Source organism: Aotus nancymaae, unplaced genomic scaffold (assembly GCF_030222135.1).
Source record: "Aotus nancymaae isolate 86718 unplaced genomic scaffold, 86718_ANA_hifiasm-v0.15.2.pri h1tg000012l, whole genome shotgun sequence".
Taxonomy (NCBI): Eukaryota; Metazoa; Chordata; class Mammalia; order Primates; family Aotidae; genus Aotus; species Aotus nancymaae.
The window spans coordinates 7,727,901-7,753,090 of NW_026988423.1; the positions used below are offsets into that span (position 1 = coordinate 7,727,901).

At 38.9% G+C, this 25,190-nt stretch overlaps 1 protein-coding gene and 1 long non-coding RNA gene across 3 annotated transcripts in view; one reads left to right on the top strand and one right to left on the bottom strand.

Moving 5' to 3' along the window:
- LOC105719249 (uncharacterized) overlaps positions 1–25,190 on the top strand; it is a 287,306-nt gene that overhangs the window by 230,149 nt on the left and 31,967 nt on the right. The window lies entirely within an intron of this gene.
- Positions 6,961–24,327, bottom strand: MMP27 (matrix metallopeptidase 27). Its single transcript, XM_021671791.2, is given in 11 exon segments — positions 6,961–6,984; positions 6,986–7,206; positions 8,140–8,243; positions 9,099–9,258; positions 10,234–10,364; positions 12,003–12,123; positions 12,306–12,467; positions 21,403–21,531; positions 21,621–21,769; positions 23,167–23,405; positions 24,226–24,327. Coding segments are annotated over 11 exon segments (1,542 nt in total).

Sequence of the window (25,190 nt, forward strand, 5' to 3'; positions counted from 1 at the left end):
AACAGGCCCAGCACTGGCACAGTCTGCTTGATTTTTTCCTCAGAGCATTTATCTTCCTTGACATATTTACAATTTTTTGTTTATTTTGGTTTCTCTACCTTGACTAGAATGTAAGAACCACAAAGGCTTGGGCTCTGCTGTTTTGTTCACTATGTCCATGGTTCCTATAACACTGCCTAACACATAGTAGGTGATTAATAGATATTCTTTGGATAAACAAATATGCCTCAACAGTGAGTCTGACTTATAGCAGACATTGAATAAATATCTATTAAATGAATGAGACTAACAATTTACTACAAAAGCAATTCTTACTTTTGAAATTATTACAGGGTTGCCATCTTAAATCCATCTTGAGAGATTTTTTTTAACCCACTCAAACTTCTGAGCTCACATTCATTTGAAGAACTTTATAATTCATGATGCATTTTTATATGTGAATTCTTTGAAATCCTATGATCTTATTTTTTGAGGGGTTTTAGACTCAGCTGTTCTTCATTTCATTTTTGTAGATTTGTCCAGCTGAAACACTTTCTACTCTATTCTTTTTGTTTCTAAGTTCCTAAAAATAGTTCAGAAAATCCGAAATTCTGAACTCAGTTCATCCAAAAAAATGAAAAAATCAAGTAACCTTGAGAATACATGCTTTCACTATTTATTACTAATTGAACGTTATAATCCAGAAAAACTGAGCAAAAATAATTTATTAAATCTCAAAATTAAAACAAATGTGGCTTTATGATTATATTAGACCATTTTCACACTGCTATAAAGATACTACCCAAGACTGGGTAATTTATAAACAAAGAAGGTTTAATTGACTCACAGTTCTGCATGGCTGGGGAGGTCTCAGGAAACTTATAATCATGGTGGAAGGGAAAGCAGACACCACCTTTACAAGGTGGCAGGAGAGAAGGAGAGCAGGGGAAACCACCACTTATAAAACCATCAGATCTCGTTAGAACTCATTCACTATCATGAGAATAGCATGGGGAAAACTGCCTCCATGATTCAGTCACCTCCCACCAGGTCACTCTGGTGACATGTGGGCATTACAATTCTGATTACAATTCAAGATGAGATTTGGCTGGGGACACAGACAAACCATATTGGTCAATTAAGTGATAAATACTATAAAAATTATAAATAGTGGTCAAACAGAAACATTTCTCTGTTTCAGAAACTTTTCACTTTAAGAAAATCTTAAATTAATTATTTATTATCTTGTTCACATTTTCTCGATCTCTCCTAGAGATCAAATTAGAAGTGATTTGTATCGGTAAAACTGGATTTTGATTTTCCCTGTGGCTTTGGATAGATTTCTGAATGGTGAGTGAATAGACTTAAAATTTAAGAAAGTGCCTGTTTCCAGCTTCTGGCTGGAGGTCACACTTCCTAGCCTGTCAGAATAGCCACCCTCAAAACTGCAATCCATTATGAGAAATAAAGCTCTCTTTTTTAAATTAAAAAGAAAAAAGAATTAAAATGTAGAATTTGGTGACCAATTTAAGTATGTTAAAGGTATGTTTTGGCTACTGAGCTTCCTCTTTGAGATTCTCTATATTTAAACACAAACAAAGCACTAAATTTCAACCTATAAATATGTCATGTTTTCAAATAACTTCAAGAACAACAACAACAAAATCTAATTACTTTCTGGGAAAAATGATTCATTTCAGGTGAGTTTCTTAGGAAAGTCCACCCATGATACACAATAGGAAGGTCGTAATGAGTTTATTTCTTTGTCTTCAGGCAAGAAGAAATTCAAATACATTCTTGCTGTGTGAATTCATTTCTTTTCCACCTCAGCTGTTCAGATCTCCAAAGTGAATATCTATTGCCAGCACTGTCTTGTTCATGCTTGATTTTAAAGCTGTTTCTTTTGAGACCTAATCTCAGGCCCTTGAGAAAACCAGAAGGGACAAGGCAAGTGTCAATTATGTTTGTTGTTCCAGCTAATCTGTTTCTGTAAGTGTATGATATAGGACAGAAAGAGTTGGCCCATATTTTATTCCAATTTTGAGAACCTCTGAGCTCAACTTCTAGTTTTTTCAATTGTTTTTACTTTAGAATAAATTGCTTAACATATCTAATTATAATAATTTTGGCTTACATTTCCCACACATTTACTACATCAAGTACTTATTGTAAGTGCCATATGTGACCAGTTGCCAATTGTTTAGGCTCTAAGCTTGGATCTGTTAGCATCCTCATTTAACAAATGGAGAAACTGTGGCACAGAGAGGGAACTTGCACCAGGTTCCATAGTGAATAAGTAGAGGAAGTGCTCAATGAGCCTAATTGATAAGCTGCTTTTCCAAGGAATTGGAGGCTATAAGGACATGTTTAAAGGAGATAATAAAGCAAGTTTACATAACCAGTTTACATTTTAAAAGAAAGATAAAGAAACAGGAACTTGAGTTCCTCCCAGAGGTCAGAGAAGGGAGGGGTCAGACAGAACAGCAGAAGGTTGGAATCTGTGGGGAGGTCACTGTGGGGAGATGATTTTGGAGGTGGGTTTGCCAAAGAATATTAAGATTTTTCCCCCTAATTGTTTGATGGAGAGCATTAGAATCCCCATATGATTTTGGAAGTCCAGTTTATTTAAATCTCAAAGGATGAGTGATATCATCTGACTTTTGAGTTATAAATGATTAATATAATTCTCATATTAAACATATATGCTTTGAAAACTGTATTTTTAGATTTTCCACTGAATTTAAAATAGGATTATTTTTGTGGTTGTAGCTTGTCCTCTCTTAGAGATCAATTTTTAGGAATATAGATCCAGGAAAAAGTAATTGCCCATAAGCAAACATGAGTGCAATTTCTGGTGCTCTCCTAAGTATAGGCATTTGTGCTACAGGACAAGAATAGGTGCAATTCAGAAAAACAGCTTGACCAACATTTGAGAAACTACTACATGTTAAGTACTAAGTCACACTACTTTTAAAAATCCTCTTTATTGAAGTAGAGTTAACATATACAATTCACCAATTTTATTTGCACAGTCTTAAAAATATATATACAGTAGTGTCACCACTGCAACAATCATGGTATAGAATATTTCTTTCACCCCAGAAAGTTTACTCACAATCCTTTGTAGTCAACCCCTCCTTCCACTTCCCACCTCTGGTAATTAGTGACCTGTTTTCTGTTATTATAGTTTTGTCTCCTCTAATTTTTCACATAAATGGAATCATATATCATGTAGTCTTTTATGTCTGGTTTCACTTTCCATATTGCTTTTGGGATTCATCCATATTGTTGCATGCGTCAGTCATTTCTTCCTTTTTATTGTTGAGTAGTATTCCATTGTATTCCAGTTCGTCAGTTCATCAACTGATATTTGGGTTGTTTCTAGATTTTAGCTATCATAAACTTCATGAACATTTATGTACAAATGCTTATTTGGGCATGTTTTCATTCTTCCTGGATAAATATTTAGAGTAGGATCATTGGGTCATATCATAAGTGTGTGTTTAATTTTATAATAAATTGCCAAATTCAGTGAGGAGGAAGGAAGAAACCAGCCAGGCAGGCAATTAGGGTGGGTCCTCCATTGATTTCTTTCAAACGAAACAACAGCCTGCAAGCACCAATAAGGGAACTTGCACAGTGAGTCTTGCCTAACATATGCCCATAGCTGCATAGATAAGAAAGACTACACAGACTTGCCCAGACATGTCTGTAGTGGAAAATTCTATCCCCTGACTCATGTGTAGTAAGGGAAACAAAGCAATATGGAGTAGCTCAAGCTAAGGGCCTGCATGCGCACTAGGAGGACTGGGTGAAGCAACCAGAAATTTGCTTCTTATGTGAATGAGACGCCCAGCCCTCACTGGTTTCTTATAAGTCTCTGCATTCCACTGTGAAACAGCAACCCTTTTTCAGGACCCCTCTCTGTGGCAGAGAGCTTTCTTTCTGTCTTTCACTTGTTAAACTTCTGCTGTAACTTCACCACTGGAGTGTCCACATCCTTGATTTCCTTGGCCATGAGACAAAGAACTTTGGGTAGCACCCCAGACAACAAGGCCGTTTCAAAACCACTTTCCTAAGTGGCCATATTATTTTTCCTTTTCAGCAGTGCTCTAAGAGTTTCAGTTACTCTGCATTCTTGCCAACACTGGATAGTTTCAGGCTTTTAATTTTTTAATTTTTTTTTTTTGAGACAGAGTCACACTCTGTCACCCAAGCTGGAGTGCAGTGGCATGATCTTGGCTCACTGCAACCTCCACCTCCTGGATTAAAGCGATTCTTGTGCCCCAGCCTTCCAAGTAGCTGGGATTACAGGTGCATGCCACCATGCCTGGCTATTTTTTTGTGTTTTTAGTAGACACAGGGTTTCACCATGTTGCTCAGGCTGGTCTCCAACTCCTGGCCTCAAGTAATCCACCCACTTTGGCCTCCCAAAATGCTGGGATTACAGGCATGAGCCACCACGCCTGTCCAACTTTTAAATGTTAACCATCTTATTTATTTATTTATTTTAAAATGCATCATAAACTTTGTATTTCAGTGAATGAAAGAGTTTGACAGCAACATACCTTTGAAAGCAAACATTGAGAATATGCTATCAGAGCATGTTTCGTTCTCCGTTGAATGTTAACCACTTTACTGGGTATTCAGTAGTATCTCCTTGTGGTTTAGCATTTGCCTAATAACTAACGATGTTGAAATCTTTTCATATACTTATGTGCTACTCATATGGTGAATATTTTGGCCATTAAAAAAAAATTCAGGTTGCGTGCGATGGCACATGCCTGTAGTCCCAGCAGTTTGTGAGGCCTAGACGAGTAGATCACTGGAGGCCAGGAGTTCAAGACCAGCCTGGCCAATATGGCAAAACCCTGTCTCCACTAAAAAATACAAAACTTAGGTGGTGGTGCACACCTGTAATCCCAGCTACTCAGGAGAATGAGGCACAAGAATCACTTGAATCTGGGAGGCAGAGATTGCAGTGAGCAGAGATGGTACCATTGTACTCCAGCCTGGGGGACAGAGTGAGACTGTGTCTCAAAATAAATAAAGAAGTAAAAATAAATAAATAAAAATTTAAAATATAAACATTCATTAATTAATAAAAATATTGAGGGGATGGCAGGGGTGGTGGCTCATGCTTGTAACTCCAGCACATTGGGAGGCTGAGGTGGGAGCATCACTTGAGCCCAGGAGTTCCCAGCCTGGGCAACATGGCGAAACACCATCTCTGCCAAAAATACAAAACTGGGTGTGGTGTTATGTGCCTGTAATCCTAGCTACTTGGGAGGCTGAGGTGGGAGAATTGCTTGAGCCTGGGAGGCAGATGTTGCAGTGAGCTGCATCACTGCATTCCAACCTGGGCAACAGTGTGAGACTCTGTCTCACAAAAACAAACAAACAAACAAACAAAACAAAACAAAAAACCCAGAGCTGTTTGTCTTATTTTTGAGTTATAAGAATTCTTTATATATTTAAGATACAAGTTCTTTATCAGATATATGAAAATATTTTTCCCAAATGTATAGCTTGACTTTTCATCCTTTTAAAAATTTTTATTTAATTATTTATTTTATATAGAGATAAGGTCTTGCTATGTTGGCTAGGCTAGTCTTGAACTTCTGGCCTTACGCAATCCTCCTGTCTTGGTCTCTCAAAGTGCTGAGATTACAGTCATGAACCACTGTGTCCAACCAATGTTTTATTCTTTTAATATTGTTTTTTGAAAGCAAAGGTTTTAAATGTTGAAGTTTAATCATTGATTTCTTAATGGTTAATAGTTTTTATGTTCTACCCAAGAAATCTTTGCTTAGTCCGAAGTCCCAACATTTTTAAAAAAAAACATTTTTTACAAGTTTTATAACTTTATTTCTTATATTTAGAGGTCTATGGCCCATTTTTATTAATTTTTGTGAATAGTGTGAGGTAGGGATCAACATTCTTTTTTCATGCATATAAATATTTGATTATTCCAGCACTTTTTTTTTTTGCAAAGACCACTATATATGAGTGTTAAGCTGTACTTCTTAAAATTTACTTTGTGTTTCAAACATACAATAACTCTTTTATGCACCCCTTCATTTAGGAACCTGGGAACACTGAACTCCAGGGAAGTGGGGGTGGGGACCAACTATAGGAATTTGTGTGATTTTCTATGCTTATCTTCTATCAGTTGACATTTGCTCAGTATATCACCTCATCAGAATCAAGTTCAACTGACAGTCTCCCATTTTTTGGGTCAAAAATTTTAACAAGAACTTTGCTAAGCAGGTAATTTTGAGAGTATAAAGATAAAATCAAACCATAAGCATTTAGAAAGTCAACAAATACATGATGGAACAAAGAGTACAGAAACTTCCTATCCATATGCTCAGGTGATGCACATATATCACAGACATAGGATGAAAATCCTCACATTTCTTGTGCATGAGATCAGTGTGCAGAAAACTTAATTTGATATTCTCTAAGGAATGTTTAACTGCATTGGTCAATGTTTTGGAGGCTGGGGGAACACTTCTCTCCTACTTCTGCTAGTTCCTTACTTATCAGAGAATCACCTCTAATGTTAACTTACCCTGTGTCTACCCAGGCTCTCACCCTTGTCTTTAGGAGATGGAATAACTTATTTTATTGATGGGTTCAGATCATGCATAGGGGTGAGGATTATAGTTTATTGGGGCTCTTAAACTCCAAAGGTCCAGACAAAATAGAATGCTAATGATTGGTTTAATAAATGTTTTTAGTATTTAGTTAAAAGACATGCCTTACTTCTCCAAGTTCACAAGGCATGAAATAGGTTTAACATACAGTCAGAGATTTTGTTTCTACATAATAACTTCATATTAAAAGAATAAGACAGCTCAAAATGGCTGTTGAATTTAGATATTTAGAACTAGGACTGGCAACTTGTTGTTAAAGAATGTACTTTGAAGCAGAATTTATATCAAAAGACCTGTTTAGGTTTATTTTAGGTCTATGAATTTATTGATAACTAGAAGTGTTTTTTCAGCAAATGAACCATACTGAAAATAAACAAGCTTAAACTCTTATGATACAATATCTTTACGCCTCCTGAATGTGCTTTTTCCTTGTTGATATCAAAACCAAATGATGAGTTTAATGGTTCTTTGCATTGAAACCAAGTATTAGTTCTCATGATTCGGGTAATATTCTTTGCCTTAATGTCATATTCAAATTGCTTTGATCCACGGCTGAAATAGAAGAAACCTAGAGGCAGAGAGTCAGGATTAGTTGGTTTTCATAACCACGTAATACTTTCATACTTTTAAATTTTATAAACATGGAAAAAATAACATTATGGAGAGCAAATAAATTTGTGGTGTTACATAGATACATTTTAGTTTTCTAGTGATGTGGGAAATCCTATTATTCTTATTTCTCTAGGGAGGAAGCCAATATTATAAAGTGTGAGTTTCAAGGGACTTTTTACCTTTCTAGCCATACTGTGGTCTATTCCAGAGGTGCTCAAACTAGGTTTCAACAAAGTATCTCAGCAGTGGGGAGGAGAAGGCCCCTGTGGGTATGGCCTTGGACTCTGTATCCTCATTTTCTCAGAGCTATTCTACTTTTATCTGTTTTAGGTTTTGAGGTTCCGTGTTAGATTTCCTTGTATTAATAGATTGTGTCACTCAGAAACATTTCTAGATATCTGATTACTCCATGGTCTAGGTCATTGTCTTTGATGATATAGTAGCTGGATTGTATGCATTACATTGCCTGAGGTTCTTTTAAAACTACAGATTCCTAGGTATCACTCACATTTCTGCCTCAAATACTTTGTTTGACACATAAACTCCAAGCTACGTACATTAAGCTACATATATTAATGTTTGAGAATCATTGTTCCGTTCATGCCTTTAGTTAGTTTTACACTTTAGGGGGTGGGTGTCTTTCCTCATCAGTGATGAGTAAACTGAATTTGGTACTTTTTACATATATTTGAGATCATATAACAGAGAGTATAATTTAGGATTTATGGATTCAGTTTGTGATAATGCTTGTGGGGTTAATGTTTATTATTGTATATGCTAAGAGTAGCAAAATTGCATTAAAATAAAAGCATTTAAGTTTTTGTACTGTCTTTTTTCATAGTCAACACAATCTCCCAAGTATCCCAATAAGTGAGGCATCCATGCTTACCTTTGTACTGGAAAGCAGCATCAACGCGGATACCGATTCCAGGAAAGCATTTTATCACCCTCTGTGGGAACCCTTTGTCCATGGTTTGAGTCATTTCATCAAATCTGCATACAAGGATTTGAAAGGATACCAGTGGATCTTTGGTTTGGGGAGCTTAATTTGTTTACTGCACAACTTAGAGTCAAGCAGGGATATGGGGAATACATTGGCCTAGTAGAGGAAAACCAACTGGATCAATAAAAATAAATAAAGATTATGTTTGGTTGAATCATTTATAGTATCTTCCAAACAAGAAATGATCAGGGAAAAAGGCCACAGCATTTGTTAGATTGATGCTGTTCAGAGGAATCGTCATATCACATTGAAGGCTGAGCTTGGAGCTTTCACAAATTTTGACTAGATATGTTTGTGTCATTGGCAATTTGGTTGGCATCACCAACTTTTAATTTTATCTTATTTTTTAAGTTGAAGGAAAGTCATTAGACTCATTTCAATATCTTTTGGCTTTGTAAATGTCATCCACTGCCTTCATCATTCACCTTAAGAAGGCTATGGGCTGGGTGTGGTGGCTCATGCCTGTAATCCCAGCATTTTGAGAGGCCAAAGCAGGTGGGTCACTTGAGCCCAGGAGTTTGAGACCAGACTGGAAAACATGGCGAAACCCCATCTCTACAAAAAGTACAAAAATTAGCCAGGTGTGATGGCACATGCCTGTAGTCCCAGCTACTTGAGGGGTGCTGAGGCAGGAGGATTGCTTGAATGCAGGGGGTCGAGGCTGCATGAGCAGAGATCATGCCACTGCACTCTAGCCTGGGAGACAGAGAAAGACTCCATCTCAAAATAAATAAATAAATAAATAAAAGATTATGGATCCGTTTTATTTTTATCTGTGTCAAAGTAATGCTATTGTGAATATTTTTTTGCATAATAAAAAAAGGGCCAATTATCTATAAACTTACCTCCAGCACCAAATGCCCACAAAAAAGTAGGTTTTTCTTGTGGTCTTATCACAGACGGCTGCATCAATTTTCTTCACGTGTCTTGGAAAGCCTAATGTATGGATGGATTTGGGATAATCTGGCAAGACAGCATATCCTCTGATTATCCAGAAATTTTCATCTAGAAAGAAAGAGGGTGATTATTTTCTAGAGGGAGAAAATCTGAAGAAATTTGAAAATAATTAGATGCCTAGTTCCTTTTAGCTTCAGTGCTCAGAGATTTAGTAATCTTATGTCCATATTCATTCTTACCACTTTCTTTAGCTGCTCATATTATTTATATTACACAAATAATATATACCTGTAGAAATCAATAGTGTGTCTACCTTTGTCAGTTGGTTTCATTGCACTTACTGCTTTTGATTGGCTAACTCTGTCAAAACAATCAAGTAAGCAATGCATAAATGTGTTGAAACATCACCTTGTACTCCATAAATTTGTACGATTGTTATGTGTCAGTTGACATGTTTAAAATGAAGTGTGTTTGGACTTGTTCTCCTAAGTTTTAGCACCCAAGTGCTCTGAGAGGCTAGTAATCTGATAACATCATAGAAAACGAGGGGTTGCTAGATTTAACAGAAAATATCAGTTAAATTTGAATTTCAAGTAAACAATGACTAACTTTTGGTATAAATAAATACAAAATATTTTAAGGGAGATTATATATATATATTATATATATATACACATATATATATATAATATATATTATATATGTATATATACACACACACACCAAAAGATTATTTGTCATTTATTTGAAATTTATAGTGTCCTTTATTTTTATTTGCCGATTCTGGCAACATTAGTAAAAAGAGAACATTAAAGAGAGATTAATTACCTTTGTTTGGCAAAAAAGAAACTTTTTTAGTTTTTATCACACAGGTTTATTTTAGTCCCTGTGCAATTGGGATTGTGTTTATCTTCATAGCCACAGAGAATCCTGGTTAGTTATATTCTTTATGACAGGAATCTAAGATGAAGGCAGAAGCCCTGCCCATTTGGCTCATGCATGAAGATTTTATTTCTTACACCAGAATACCCACTGGTTAGTTGAGGCAGCCAGAAGGAGAAGAATCAGGATGGGCAAGGTTACCTTTGAAAACCAGAATCTTATCTCTGGGGCTCTCATATGCAGCTTGCAGATCAGCTGGCAAAGATGGCCAGAATGAAGCAATTAATTCAAACTCAACATCTGTGATATCATAATAGATCCTCCATAGGTGCCTGTATTAAACAAAAAACACACTTTATGCATGCAGCCTATAGTCATGTCAATGGAAACTTTGCAATCTTAGACTTGCCTTTTATTTAATTGGTTGGTATCTTCCTCAACTAATTGACAGAATTAGCATAATTTTCCCCAGCAAATTTAGGTGGTTGTGAATTCAGTTCAATTTTGGACTCCCAAGGTCAGGACATGCCCTTGTGCCCACTCTCTTGGGTCTGTAGAGTGGCAAACTATTCATGGAAATCTTATTCCTAGTTCTGAGTGCTCGTTGGTGGTGTTTTTGCCAAAGCAGCAACACCCAACATTGTAAGCCAACACCAAGCATTCCTAAGAGAAACTTTTTGAAGCAGATGCTTGCTGGAATGGAGAAATGTAATCATTGACATGCCAAAATATTTCTTCAGAATTTCTCTTCTGGCTGCAAAATTCTGAGTCTATCATGAGACTTGAAAAGTCCTTATATTCCATTTTCCTCCCCATACGGGCCATTCCTCTCTGACATCCACGATGGGTGGCCTCTTGGCCTCTGCTGGGCAGAGCATGGTGGTGATAGCATGTGATTGTAATGTGATATATTCGTGGGTAAAAGGAATCGAATTTCAAATGTTCTTTCTTTTTACCTCTATATCCTTGTCAATAGTGTATGTCTTGATATTTTGCTATAAAAATATGATCATGGTCTACATAACTGACACATGCTGCAACATAACACCAGTGAATTTTAGCGAGAGAAGGGATTTCCCACTACGGCTAACACTTTATGGATGTAACATTAAGAAATGTTCCGGACTCCATGTTTGGGTCCCCTTCCACGCACACTCTCGTGGAAGCCATCTTTCTCTATCCTGGATTTTCCCTCTGGAGTCCCCTTCCACACTCTCTCATGGAAGCCTGTCTTCCCCTCCTAAACTCCATCTCTCTCTCTATTCCCTTCCACTCAATGTGGAAGCTGCTTTCCTCTCCTGGATTCTGTCTTTCTGGATTCTCTCACTCAGGGTGAGAGTTAGCTGTTTCTTTCTCTCTCCTCCTGTTTCTCTCTCTGTCCTCCTGTTTCTCTCTCTCTCTAAATAAATAAATCTCTTTCTACAAACACTTTTGCGGAAAAAATAAAAAAATAAAATAAAAAAATAGAGAAAGAAATGTTCAGTGAGGTGCTGACCCATATTTAACAACTGGCTCTCCAGGCGGGAAGAAGACATGACTTTAATCGTTTGCTGATTTCCAGGGTGTAACTACTCCAGCCATGGCCAGTTTCAAGCTGCCTATGTGATGTAAAGTGGCTTGCAAAATTCCTGAAAATTTAGCAATAGACTCTTGTAATCAGGTTTAAGTTGGTTCTAGTATGCCACTGGGATTGGTGTACTCTTCTGGCCAAGTAGTCACTGAAAGTAGACTCTGTTTCCCTTTCTTATGCAATGGCAATTTTTAAGATCCCTTAAGACATTTGAAAATTAATTTATCAAACAGCTGCAAGATACACACATATGGTAAAACATTCAAACAGTATGGGCAGCTATAAAACAAAGATAAAAGGCACACATTTTCATTAGCCCCGTGACTCCCTCTTTATCCTCAAATCCCTTGAAAAGAAAAATCTTCATAGGAAGTTGAGGTGTTTAGGGAAATGAGTTTACCTGCCTTTAAAGAACATTACTTCTCTGCGGAAAGTGGTGATAGCATCGAAAGTCAAGTCAGGGTCACAGGCATGGGGCATAGTGGGTTCCTTTGGCTTAGCAGTGACCTTAGGCAGACCTCCTTCGATGAGAAAAAAAATGCCACAATGAATTAAGAAGGCATGAAGAAATATGCCTACACAAGGATCTTACCTAAGTGAATATTTGCTTCATGAAAATATTTCAAGAAGTGATTTTCTCAATTTCCTTTCTGAAAAGCCTCCTATTTAGTTCACATATACTCATATTTATAATTTTGCTCACCATAGATGGATTGAATTCCATTGATATCATCCTGAGAAAGTGGGTATTTTCTGGAATCCAGGGAGACATAATTTGGGAACATCAAGGCTGTATGATCACTGGAGTGAGAGAGCCCCAGTGCATGACCAAATTCATGAGCAGCCACAAGAAACAAGCTGAATCCTTAATAAAAACAGGGAAAACATGAGTACATGAATTAATCAAAAAGAGAATGGCTGCATCTGAGATAAGAAAGTAACTAAGGGGAATGAAGTAAAGGCTTGCTAGCAGATAATTCTCATATGTACCATCATTTGGGAAATATTTCAATACTAATAAAGTCATGTGTTGCTTAATGATGGGGATATGTTCTGAGAAATGCATCATTATGCAAACATTATAGGGTGCACTTACACAAACCTAGATGGCACAGCCCACCACATACCTAGGTTACATGGTATAGCCTCTTGCTCCCAGGCTACAAACCTGTATAGCACATTACTGTACTGAATACTATAGGCAGTTATAGCACAATGGTAAGCAATTGTATAGCACAATGGTAAGTATTTGTCTATCTAAATATCTGAACATGGTGAAGGTATAGTAAAAATATGGTATAAAAGATAAAAAACAGTATGGCTATGTAGGACACCTACCATGAATGGAGCTTGCAGACTGGAAGTTGCTCTGGGTGAGTCAGTGAGTGAGTGGTGAGTAAATGTGAAGGCCTAAGACTTGCAGGACATTATGTAGACTGTGTAAACACTGTACAGTTAAGCCACATCAAATTTTTTAGAATTTTTTTTCTTCAATAGTAAATTAACCTTAGATTAGTGTAACTTTTTTATGTTATAAAAAAATTTTTTTTGAGGCAGGGTCTTGATCTGTTGCCCAGGCTGGATCACAGCTCACTGCAGCCTCGAACTCCTAGGCTCAAGCAGTCCTCCTGCCTCAGCCTCCTGAGTAGCTGGGACTACAGGTGCATACCACCATGCCCAGCTAATTTTCTTATTTATTTTTGTAGAGATGGGAGTCTCTATGTTTCCCAGGATGATCCTGAACTCCTGGGCTAAAGCAATCCTCTGGCTTGGTCTTCCAAAGTGCTGGGATTACAGGTGTGAGCCACCATGCCTGGCCTAAACTTTTAAATTTTTGAAATTTTTTACTTTTTTGTAACAACACTTAGCTTAAAACGCAAACTTGTTGTACAGCTGTACAAAAATATTTCCTTCCTTCAATCAGGATTATCAATATCACTGTCTTCCACCTCCACATCTTGTCCCTCTGGAAAGTCTTCAGGGGCAATAACACGCATGTCGCTGTCGACTCCTATGATAACAATGCCTTCTTCTGGAATCCTTCCTGAAGGGCCTGCTGAGGCTGTTTTACAGTTACCCTTTGTTTCTTTTTTTCTTTCTCTTTTTTTGTACAAGTAGGAGTACATTCTAAAACAACCATAAAAGATATAGTACATTACATACATAAACCAGTAACATAGCTGTTTATTATCAAGTATTATGTACTTCACACAATTGTATGTGCGGAACTTTTATGTGACTAGCAGCACAGTAGGTTTGTTTATATCAGCATCACCACAAACACGTGAGTAATGTGTTGTGCTATATGACATCACTAGGTGATAGAAAATTTTCAGCTCCAGCATAATCTAATGGGACCACTGTCATATACTTAGTCCATCATTGACTGAAATATGATTAAATGGCACATGACTTTAATTGGTATTAGTCACATCATGGAAAAATATGGCCCAGGTTAAGCAAATGGCTTGAAACTGGTGTCTCAGGGACAGATAATATTTCTTAAAAAATAGAAGCCACCAGTTTGGGTTTGTTGCTAGACTATACTATACGTGATCATGTTGCTCCTACTTCTATTTTTCAGAGGTTCTGTATTGACTATAGGATAAAGTCCAAACACCCTCACCTGACCTTCCTCGGTCTAGTTCCTGCCTTTTTCAAGCTTCATATTTTATTTCCATATTCCACAAGCTAACTATATTAAATTGCTGGTGTTTTTCATCTGTACCAGGTTCTTTCTAATCTCTATGTCTTCATACCTTCATCCCTTTGCTAAGAATGTATCTCTTCCACTTTCTCTTGGCTTAACTACCCTATTTATTTCCCAGGACTCCCCTCTAAAGTCATTTCCTTCATGGAACTTCCCTTATCCCCCCAGCTCTTATTCAGTTGAGTTAAATGCACGGCTCTGGGCTTCTACAGACTCCGCACTTGATTCTGTCATAAGCTTGTAAAGGCCTGAATTGTTTATTTCCATCACAGTGAGTACAGGAACCATGTCTTAATTATCTTTTATTCCTAGTGATAATGGATGTCCAGATGTTGTCTAAATGAAAAAATGGTTAGATGTGCTTCCTAAACAGGACCATAGTGCTCTTTCCAGAAGTCTTACTAGGCATGTTGAAATTGCCTTTGTCTTTGTCTGCCTTTCCTGCTAGTCTGTAAGGTTCTAAGTATAAAGGACCACCCCTGTTGGGCCCAGCTTGGCAGCTCACTCCTGTAATTCCAGCACTTTGGGAGGCCAGGGTGGGCTGATACCTTGAGCTCAGGAGTTTGAGACCAGCCTGGGGAACATGGAGAAACCCCGCCTCTACCAAAAAAAAAAAAAAAATTAGCTGGGTGAAGTGGCCTGTGCTTTTGGTCCCAGCTATTCAGGAGGCAAAGGTTGCAGTGAGCCAAGATTGCACCACGGCACTCCAGCCTGGGCAACAGAGTGAGACCCTGTCTCAAGAAAAGTCTGCCCCTGGATTTGCAACTAAGTGTATGGAGCCTAAGGAAAGTCTCAGCTTCCCTGATGGAACCTTATCTAGTGATGTTTGCACAGAGCAAATGTAAAAGGGCAAAGAATTATGTCATGGTTTTTGACATTTTTCTGCTCTTGCCTTTGTTGCTACCCCTTGCTTGGCTGGCTATATCACTGTGTGTGCTTTTGGACAAGAAACTGGAAACATCGCTACTGGGAAAAATAATTCAAACTCAGGTCTTCTAAATGAAGTCCAGACCTTTATCCCAGCTTTCAAGATGCTCTGCAATCTGAATCCTCTTCACAATTTTAGCCTGGTATTCTGCAATTCTAATCCTTATGTTAGATTGAACTATTCTGTTCAGAACATTCTTTTTCACCCTCTTTCCCCTACGTTGCCTTCCTAGTTCCTGCTGAGCCTCCAGTTCTCAGGTTTGACATGACTTCCTCTGCTGACCTGTGGGTCTGGGATGGACTTTCTTCTATGTGCTCCTATTACATTGCCATACTTTCCTTTGTCTCAGTACCGATCCTACTGGTTTTAGTTGCCATTTATTTGTCTGTGTGCCCCTTAGACTGTAAGCCCCTGGAGGGCAGCTTCTGTGTCTTATATACTAGGGTATATATCATTTCTATGACAGAGTCTGAGTCCTAATGTATGTTCAATAAATGATCGTTGAGTTACTTTATTTACCAACAATTTGTAGAGTATTTCTCATGTGCCAACACTGTTATCAGCCATATAACACTGTAGGAAAAAGATGACAAAAATCTCTGTCTCATGGAGATGTGACTATTTGGTACTAGTCTAAAGACTGTGTGGTTATGTATGATCAAACAGTTGTAGGAAATATCTTAGCACTTGCCAAAATCAGGATGACTCCCCTTGCTTGCCCAGGCTTTACTTTCATATCTAGAGGCAGAGATCAAATATTTCACTATCTTTTGTCCCTTAAATCCAATACTAAGTAGCAGTTACTCTTACCCATGTTGCTATAAATATTTATGTTTAGTTTTGTAACTATTTCTTTGCAAATATTCATAGCTTTGTAAACACTTTTTCTTAGTCTAGAATGTAATTCCACCCTAGTTATCATCATCATCATCAATACTAATAATTGTCAACAGAATCTTTAACGTCAAGAACTTTCTGAGTGTTCACTATGGACAAGTGCTTTGAAAGGTGTTTTCACCTTTATTAACTTAGTTAGGGTAAGGATAACTTATTTCATCCTCCTAAAAGAAGAGCATTATTATTCTTATTTTACAGGCAAAGAAATAGAGAGTAAGAAAATTACTTAACTTAGAGGGGATCCAAGATAGCCAAATAGGAACAGCTCTGGAGTGCAGTTCCCAGCGAGAACAACACAGAGGGTGAGTGATCACTGCATTTCCAAATGAGTTATTACTGCCCACAGGCCAGGAGATTCCCAGGCTGAAAAGCACCACAAATTTCCAGCACCACTGTTTCAGCTGGTGCAGTGGGTTTCTGCACAAAAACTCACACAAATCTGGGTGCTGTTTCAACTGGCACCTGGAATGCCTGGGAGACAGAGCCGCCCATTCAACTGATAAAAGGGGGCTGAAATAGGGAGCCAGGTGATCTGGCTTGGTGGGTCCCAGCCCCACAAAGACCAGCAATCTGAAATGCTCTGGATTGAGAGTTTTGCGGCAAGTGCAGCCAGACCCAGGATGGTCCAACTCTGTGGGGGAAAGTGTGTCCACCATTGCCGAGGCAGTCCACCATTACTGAGGCAGACTGTCATTACTGAGGCAGTTCTAACTATACCTCTGTAAACAAAACTGCAAGGAAGTTCACACAGCAGCTGGGCAGAGCCCATGGCAGCTCAGCAATACCTCTGCTGACAGACTGTGACTAGGCTACCTCCTTTTTGGGCAGGGTATCTCTGAAAAAAGGCAGCAGCACATCAGGAACTTATAAATAAAGCCCTACCTTCCCAGGACACAGCACCTGGGAAAAAAGGCAGTTATGAGTTCCACTGCAGCAGACTTAAAGGTACCTGTCCAGCAGCTCTGAACAGAACAATAGAGCTCACAGCTCAGCACTTGAGCTCCTGTAAGGGACAGACTCTCTCCTCAAGGCAGCTCTCTGACTCCCATATATCCAAGGAGACACCTCATAAAGGAGAGCTCAGGTTAACATTTGGCGGGTATCATTCTGGGACGAAGATAGCAGAAGAAGAAACTGGCAGCAACCCTTACTGTTCTGCAGCTGCTGCAGGTGATCACCAGACAAGCAGGGTCTGGAGCAGACCTCCACCAGTCCTACAGCAGAGGGGCCTGTTAGAAGGAAAACTAAAAAAAAGAAAAGAAATAACTTCAAAGTCAACAAAAAGGACATCCACTCAGAAACCCCATCCGAAAATTACCAACTACAAAGACCACAGATAGATAAATCCACACAGATGGGAAGAAACCAGTGCAAAAAGGATGAAAACACCCAAAACCAGAACACCTCTCCTCCTCCAAGGGATCACAACTCCTCACCACCAAAGGAACAAAGGCGGATGGAGAATGAGTCTGATGGATTGACAGAAACAGGCTTCCGAAGGTGGGTAATAACAAACTTCTCTGAGCTAAAGAACATGTTCTAACCCAATGCAAAGAAACTAAGAACCTTGAAAAAAGGTTTGACGAAATGCTAATGAGAATAAACAGTTTAGAGAAGAATATAAATGACTTAAGGGAGCTGAAAAACATAACACGAGAACTTCGCAAAGCATATACAAGTTTCAATAGCTGAACTGACCAAGCAGAAGAAAAGATATCAGAGATTGAAGATCAACTTAATGAAATAAAATGAGAAGGCAAGATTAGAGAAAAAAGAGTGAAAAGAAATGAACAAAGCCTCCAAGAAATATGGGATTATGTGAAAAGATCTAATCTATGTTTGATAGGTGTACCTGAATGTGATGAAGAGAATGAATCCAAGCTGGAAAACACTCTTCAGGATATTATCCAGGAGAACTTCCCCAACCTAGCTAGGCAGGCCAACATTCAAGTCCAGGAAATACAGAGAACACCACAAAGATATTCCTCAAGAAGAGCAACCCCAAGGCACATAATAGTCAGATTCAGCAGGGTTGAAATGAAGGAAAAAATGCTAAGGGCAGCCAGAGAGAAAGGTCGGGTTACCCACAAAGGGAAGCCCATCAGACTCACAGTGGATCTCTTGGCAGAAACCCTGCAAGCCAGAAGAGAGTGGGGGCCAAAATTCAACATCCTTAAAGAAGAGAACTTTCAACCTAGAATTTCATATCCAGCCAAACTAAACTTCATAAGTGAAGGAGAAATAAAATCCTTTACAAACAAGCAATTGCTGAGAGATTTCATCACCACCAGGCCTGCCTTACAAGAGCTCCTGAAAGAAGCACTAAACATAGAAAGGAACAGCCAGTACCAGCCACTCCAAAAATGTATCAAATGGTAAAGAGCATCGACACAATGAAAAAACTGTGTCAACTAATGGGCAAAACAACCAGCTAGCGTCAAAATGGCAGGATCAAATTCACACATAACAATATTAACCTTAAATGTAAATGGGCTAAACACCCCAATGAAAAGACACAGACTGGCAAATGGGATAAAAGTAAAAACCCATTGGTGTGCTGTATTCAGGAAACCCATCTCACCTGCAAGGACACACATAAGCTAAAAAAAAAAAGGGATGGAGGCAGATTTACCAAGCAAATGGAGAACAAAAAAAGCAGGAGTTGCCATCCTAGTCTCTGATAAAATAGACTTTAAACCAACAAAGATCAAAAGAGACAAAGAAGGGCATTACATAATGGTAAAAGGATCGATGCAACAAGAAGAGCTAACGATCCTAAATATATACGCACCCGATACAGGAGCACCAGATACATAAAGCAAGTTCTTAATGACTTACAAAGAGACTTAGACTTCCACACAACAATAGTGGGAGACTTTTAACACCCCACTGACAATATTAGACAGATCAACCAGACAGAAAATCAATAAGGATATCCAGGACTTGAACTCAGACCTGGACCAAGCAAACCTACTAGACATCTACAGAACTCTCCACCCCAAATCCACAGAATATACATTCTTCTCAGCACCACAACTCACCTACTCTAAAATTGACCACATAATCACTCCTCAGCCAATGCAAAAGAACGGAAATTATAACAGTCTCTCAGACCACAGTGCGATCAAATTAGAACTCAGGATTAAGAAACTAACTCAGAACCACACAACTTCATGGAAACTGAACAACTGGCTCTTGAATGTTGACTGGATAAACAATGAAATGAAGGCAGAAATAAAGATGTTCTTCAAAACCAACGAGAATGAATATACAATGTACTAGAATCTCTGGGACACATAAAGCAGTGTCTAGAGGGAAATTTATAGAAAATTACTTGACTTGTCCTGGGTCCTTCAGCTGGTAAATGGGAAGCCTCGAAAGGAACCAGTGTCTGCCAAGCCACAAACCATTGCTTTTTCTCCTTCCCAACACTGCATCTGTAGCAGTCTATAAGGTCTATTCAGTTGTTTAGTGCACACACGTGTGCCACACACACACTCACCATAGGCTTGGCACTGGCTTTGCTTTGAGAAACTCTCAGGAAAATCTCTGTATGTGCTTAAACTCCTCTGACATCCCCATGCGATGACCTGTTCTTCCCCGAGGAAGCAGCCTAATATCATCATTGGCAGATGACGTGTCTGTTGCTCTTAAGCATGTTACACCGAGACTTTTGCCACCCTTCCGTGGAACAGATCTTCCACATTGCAATGAAAAAAGTGATTATATAGGCTATTGCTGAGTTTCCTATTTTAAAAAATTACAATTTCATTGGAGATTACGTTTGCTTGATGTTTTATGTTTTTATTGGAGAACAGGAAGATATTTTCCCCTTTAATGTCAGTGAACTAAGAGTTATACAATTGGATCACCAAGGGCCCACAACTTCTACTCCAAAGGAATGTAATAAAGTGGTCTGAAGACAATCCTTTTTGGAACTGCTGACTTGTTGCCCAACCAGAACTTGGTTGAGGGCTGTATTTATCTCCTGCCTTGCTCAAGCAAGTGTTAACAACGTGGAACCCAGACATACTGGACTTTTAAAAACTTAACTTACCCTACACATCCCCTTTGGCAGAGGGCTTAAAGCAGTATAGATAACAGTAACTGCTACTTAGTATTGAACCTAAGGGACAAAAGGATAATGAAATCTTTGATTTTTGCCTCTAGATGTGAAAGTACAGCCTGCCTGAGCAAGGGGAGTCATCCTGATTTTGGCAAGTGCTGGGATATTTCCTATAACTGACCAGACATATCCACACTATCTTTAGACTAGTGCCAAAGAAATATTGAAACATGTTTCAGCAGAAGATACACAACAGGCATGGTTCACGCCTCTCCTCTCTTGCTTGGGCGACAATGCTATCTTACTTCCTTCAATTTCTTGTCTGCTTGTGATGCTAAGTCAAGTGGCAACGGCAGCAGCCAACCCCAGATTGTGCCTGCTGCCGCTGCTGCCGGAACCTCAGCCAGTACTGACTTTCGCCCTTTTCAATGCCACCTGGAAGGACAGTTGCATCACCTGTTGTGACTGAGCAGTGAGTGGCCATGGACCATTTTGTGTCACAGACTTTCAGTTCGTAGAAAGTGTAAAGCTGACCTAGACTGATCATCTGGATGACCTGTATCCTTGCATACTACCCGCCAGGACTGCTACAACCTGTGCTTTCCTGTGACTCTGGAGGCTGGACACCAGACCCAAGATGACTATTGCCAATGACAGAAAAAAAGAATGGGGAGACCCAAAAATCTACTGAGCTTGCTCTTTTGTTTGAGGCGTACACTGCTACCTGTTAATATAGTGTAGTTGGATATATTTGTTGAGACAGTAGTAAAACACCTCTAATGCCAGGCAGGCACATTGAGAGAAATAAAATAAACTTACTTGGTTTGAAGAAATAAGTCAAATATAAGGATTAGAGTCTGATTCTTTTGCAGCTGGGCAAGAGTTATAAGAGGAAGTTCATGCTTTTAAATAGAGCGTCTGTGGGTTATCAATCCATACCCTGTCCTTTAATTGTGAACTCAAAGTTACTACCTCCCTAGAGTCTTCTTTCAATCCTCAAGTGACAGATGACTTCTACCACTGGTACAACACAAAACATCTTCTGTCTTATGTGGCAGTATGTGGGTGGCCTTGTGTACCACACAGGATCATGAACCTCTGAAGGCTGACACTTTTCTAATACAACTTTGGGGTTCACACAACTTTGGGATTCTCTAGAATAATAAAATAATTTTGTTCATAAAGAGAATTACACTCACCTGTTCCATCCGTGGTCCAGTTTTCATCCTCATCAAAATGAGTGTCACCACCCAGACCTGGACCAGGAGGAAAGGCATGGCCAAGCACTCCCAAGGGACCATCAAAATAGCGAGGACACCGACCATGGACTGAGATACAATTCATGGGAGGAAAAAAAGATCAGATCCCTCAAATCTCCTGAGATGAAAATAGCTTTGTTCTCTGTTGAAAACCTTACCTCGAGTCCTAAAGGCAATCATGATGTCGGCAATCCCCTTTGAAATCTTGGTGAATTTTAGTGGAGTAACTTTGCTCCACACTTCCAAACCTTCTTGGATAGCCTCATCCACAGCAGCTCGTGCCATGTCCGGAGTATAGTTTATTATTCTTAAAAATTAACAAAATATGTCAATTTCTAGTTGATGCATGCAAGTATATATATATATATAACTACAAAAAAAACATTTCTAACTTATTAATAATGTGCTGCAGTAACTTTTGCTGTGGTGCAATTGTCTTACAGTTGCATAGCACTTTATTTAAATGAAATGCTTTTACATACTATACAACTCAATTTCTTTATATTCCCTATGAATCAGGTAGTATTATAACACTTCAACAAAGGAGGCTCAAAGAGGCTAAATGACTTCCCTAAGATCACACTCTGAGACAGCATTTATGTCATGTATGTGTTGGCTTGTATATGAAAGTATCATAAAGACATTCTTAATAACAATTGAGAATCATTTTTTGAATGGCTTGTGGAAATCAGTCTTGTGCATGTATCATATTAAGAATCATGTATTAAGAATTTTTTTTTCTTTTGGAGGCAGAGTCTCACTCTATCTCCCAGGCTGGAGTTTAGTGACGCAACCATGGCCCACTGCAGCCTCCGCCTCCCGGGTTCAAGTGATTCTCATGCCTCAGCCTCCCGAGTAGCTGGGAATATAGGCACCCACCACCACACCCAGCTAAGTTTTCTATTTTTTAGTAGAGATGGGATTTTGCCATGTTTGTCAGGCTGGTCTCAAACCCATGACCTCAGGTGATCCACCTGCCTCAGCCTCCCAAAGTGCTGGGCTTACAGGCATGAGCCACCGCGCCTGGCCCATATATTAAGAATCTTACATGAGAACCACAGAATTACTTAGGAAAAGATGTTTCTTCCCTGTCTTGCTAAACCCATTTTTATCTCAAGTCCTAGGACTCAGTAAGATGAAGGAAGAACTATCAGAAAGGCTCTCGAGTGGTGGTCAAGGTGACTGCCTCTGTCTCAGATCAATGGCATACCTCATCCTCTTTCTGCCAATGAATCAGCCCCCTTTTCCTTGAGATGTCTGAGGGAAACACCATACTTTGCTCTGAGGGGCTCATCTGAGATCTGGCAACTCTCTCTTTCACACACACATGTCTCTGACATAAACTGGTTGTGTTCCAGCACCCTTCATCTATGCTGTCAAGTATCTGCAGTCAGATGACAGTATTTGTTCTGAGCTTATGTGATGGTGGCAGAGGCTAGAGATTAGAGCATGTCTGCTGGAGCCAGTAAGAGCTGTGTATCCTCAGCTATGGTAAATAACCTTTTGTTTCAGTTCTCAGTACTTAAGGTGGCGGTAGCCACAATGCCTACAGCACAGGCTTGTTGGGAGGATACCGTAAATGGAACCTATGATGTGCTGTGCACATAGGAAGTGCTCAGTCAAATGAATGAATATTATTCTGTTTCTCGGAAATTATATTTATGTTCCTTTGAATTAGGTGGAAATGGCTGGCAGAAGCATTACCTGTAGGTGAGGTTGTATTTTCTCCACCCAGGGAGGGTGTAGCCATACTGACCCACGTCAGGCACCCCACACCTGGGTATCTTCATGATCTCAAGGGTGTTTGAGTCCAGTTTTCCAGTCACTGTCAATCCAAAAAATGCTTGCATTTCCCGAATTTTGTCATCTGTGAGACTCCTATTCTTGCTTTGAACAAGATGATTCCCTTCTATTTCAAGAGAGTAGAACTGGTTGAGATATGCCTGACCAAAAAGATAAGAAAAAAAAAAAAGAAGCACAGACTCCAGGAGAGCAAATCTCCATCTCAGGGTAAAGCAAAATTGCCTAAAATTCCTTTTGGCAATAGGAAAGAGGGGAAAAAAAAGAAGTAATGAGAGAGAGAGGAGTGAAGGAGGAAAGAAGAAAGGAAGGACATGAAGAGGAAAATAAGGAGTCACCCTGCTCTTGCAGTTTCCAAGACTTGGTTGACTCATGAGTGACCAGAATTAGCCAAAGCACACAGCTCATAAACCTCCACAGAAAAGAATGAAGCTTCTTCTACCTGTTGAATGATGACATATCTTATATATTTTTGCTGTTACTTTCATTTTGGTGTTTCTTTGAAACAAATTCTAGAAGAAATAAATGATTATCCATTTTGCACGTGTATTTGATTTAATCAAATAAAAAGTTAACTGAACTGATTTTTAAAGGGAATCTCTAAAGCAATGTATTTTTCAGACATTTATGGATTAGGGCTCCAAACTGTAGATTGAGTCCTCCTGTTTGTCTTGAAATGCATTTACAGCGATCTCCATGTCTTGCAGGGCTTTCTCCTTTCTCCTCTCACTAAACATCCCTTCACTCGTGACCATTGCTCAAAGTTATAGCAGATCCTTTCCCCCTCCCTGTCCCCCCTCACAGTTTCTTGAAATCCTTAGAGCTAGACAAAGAAAAGCAGCTCCTTCTCACAAAAAAGTCCAGAACTCTTTTGCAGGAATGTGTTTTCTTTTTAGGTCCCAAGAGAATCAGTAAAATAAACTTTTTATCAATAGTTATTGATATTATTTATTGAGACAGTACCTGAGCCAGTTGCATGTTTTCTTCATTTTCCATCATTCGGGCTGCGGGAAATGCAGAAGAAAATGTTATAAAGAACAAAAATAGAAGCAGAAGGCGCTTCATTCCTCTCTTTCTTCAGCTGAAGTCGGTTTTGTTAGCACAGAATTTAGAAAATAATAGGAGACGTGGCATGAATTGGCTTGTATCATCATTTAATTAATAACAGAAAAGGACACTTGCCATAAAGTGTGTCATGATTTGCTTTTTTTTTTTTTTTAGCCTGACCTGATTTTGTAATCATGGTCTGCAACTGTTTAGAAAACACAGTTTTTGCTTATTACTGAATTGAATGTACTGTCAAGTGAGCCTTCAAGTTGCTTTCTTCCTTGCAAAGTTTTCTTTTGAAGGCAGTCTCAAAATATCTTGGTAGGATGTTATCATAAAAAGGCAAATGAATCAGGAATCAGATTACCCTAATTAACTAAGGTAAACTTCAAATGTTTATCAAATTCCTACTGTTTGCCTGCCCCTGTGAATGCAATCTTGTTGGAGAATTCAGACACATACAGAAATTAAGGCAGGACAAAATGGAGGCAAGTGGGCAAATACACAGTGGAGATTATAAAGACTAAGAAGGGCTAGAGGCAGACAGATCACCGCTTATGAATGTGGCCTTGAGGTTTTATGCAAGTTAAATAATTACATAAATACCATCATAACACAAATCTTGATCATCTCTACTTACTCCCCTTCGTCCTGTCTCTCCAGAGGTGAATTAGACTGTTTAAACTATATGCATCTATTAAAACAGTAAATAATAAAATTTCTGAAAGAGGATTTATAATTGGAATAAGCCTGCACTGGGACTTGCATGAGGGCTTGCTCTAGGTTTTGGAGAACGGGTAGAATTTGGATTTACAGAGAAAGGAAGAAGGCGTCTCAGTGCAAGGAAGCCATGGGAAGCGGGTAACACAGCAGAAATGAGC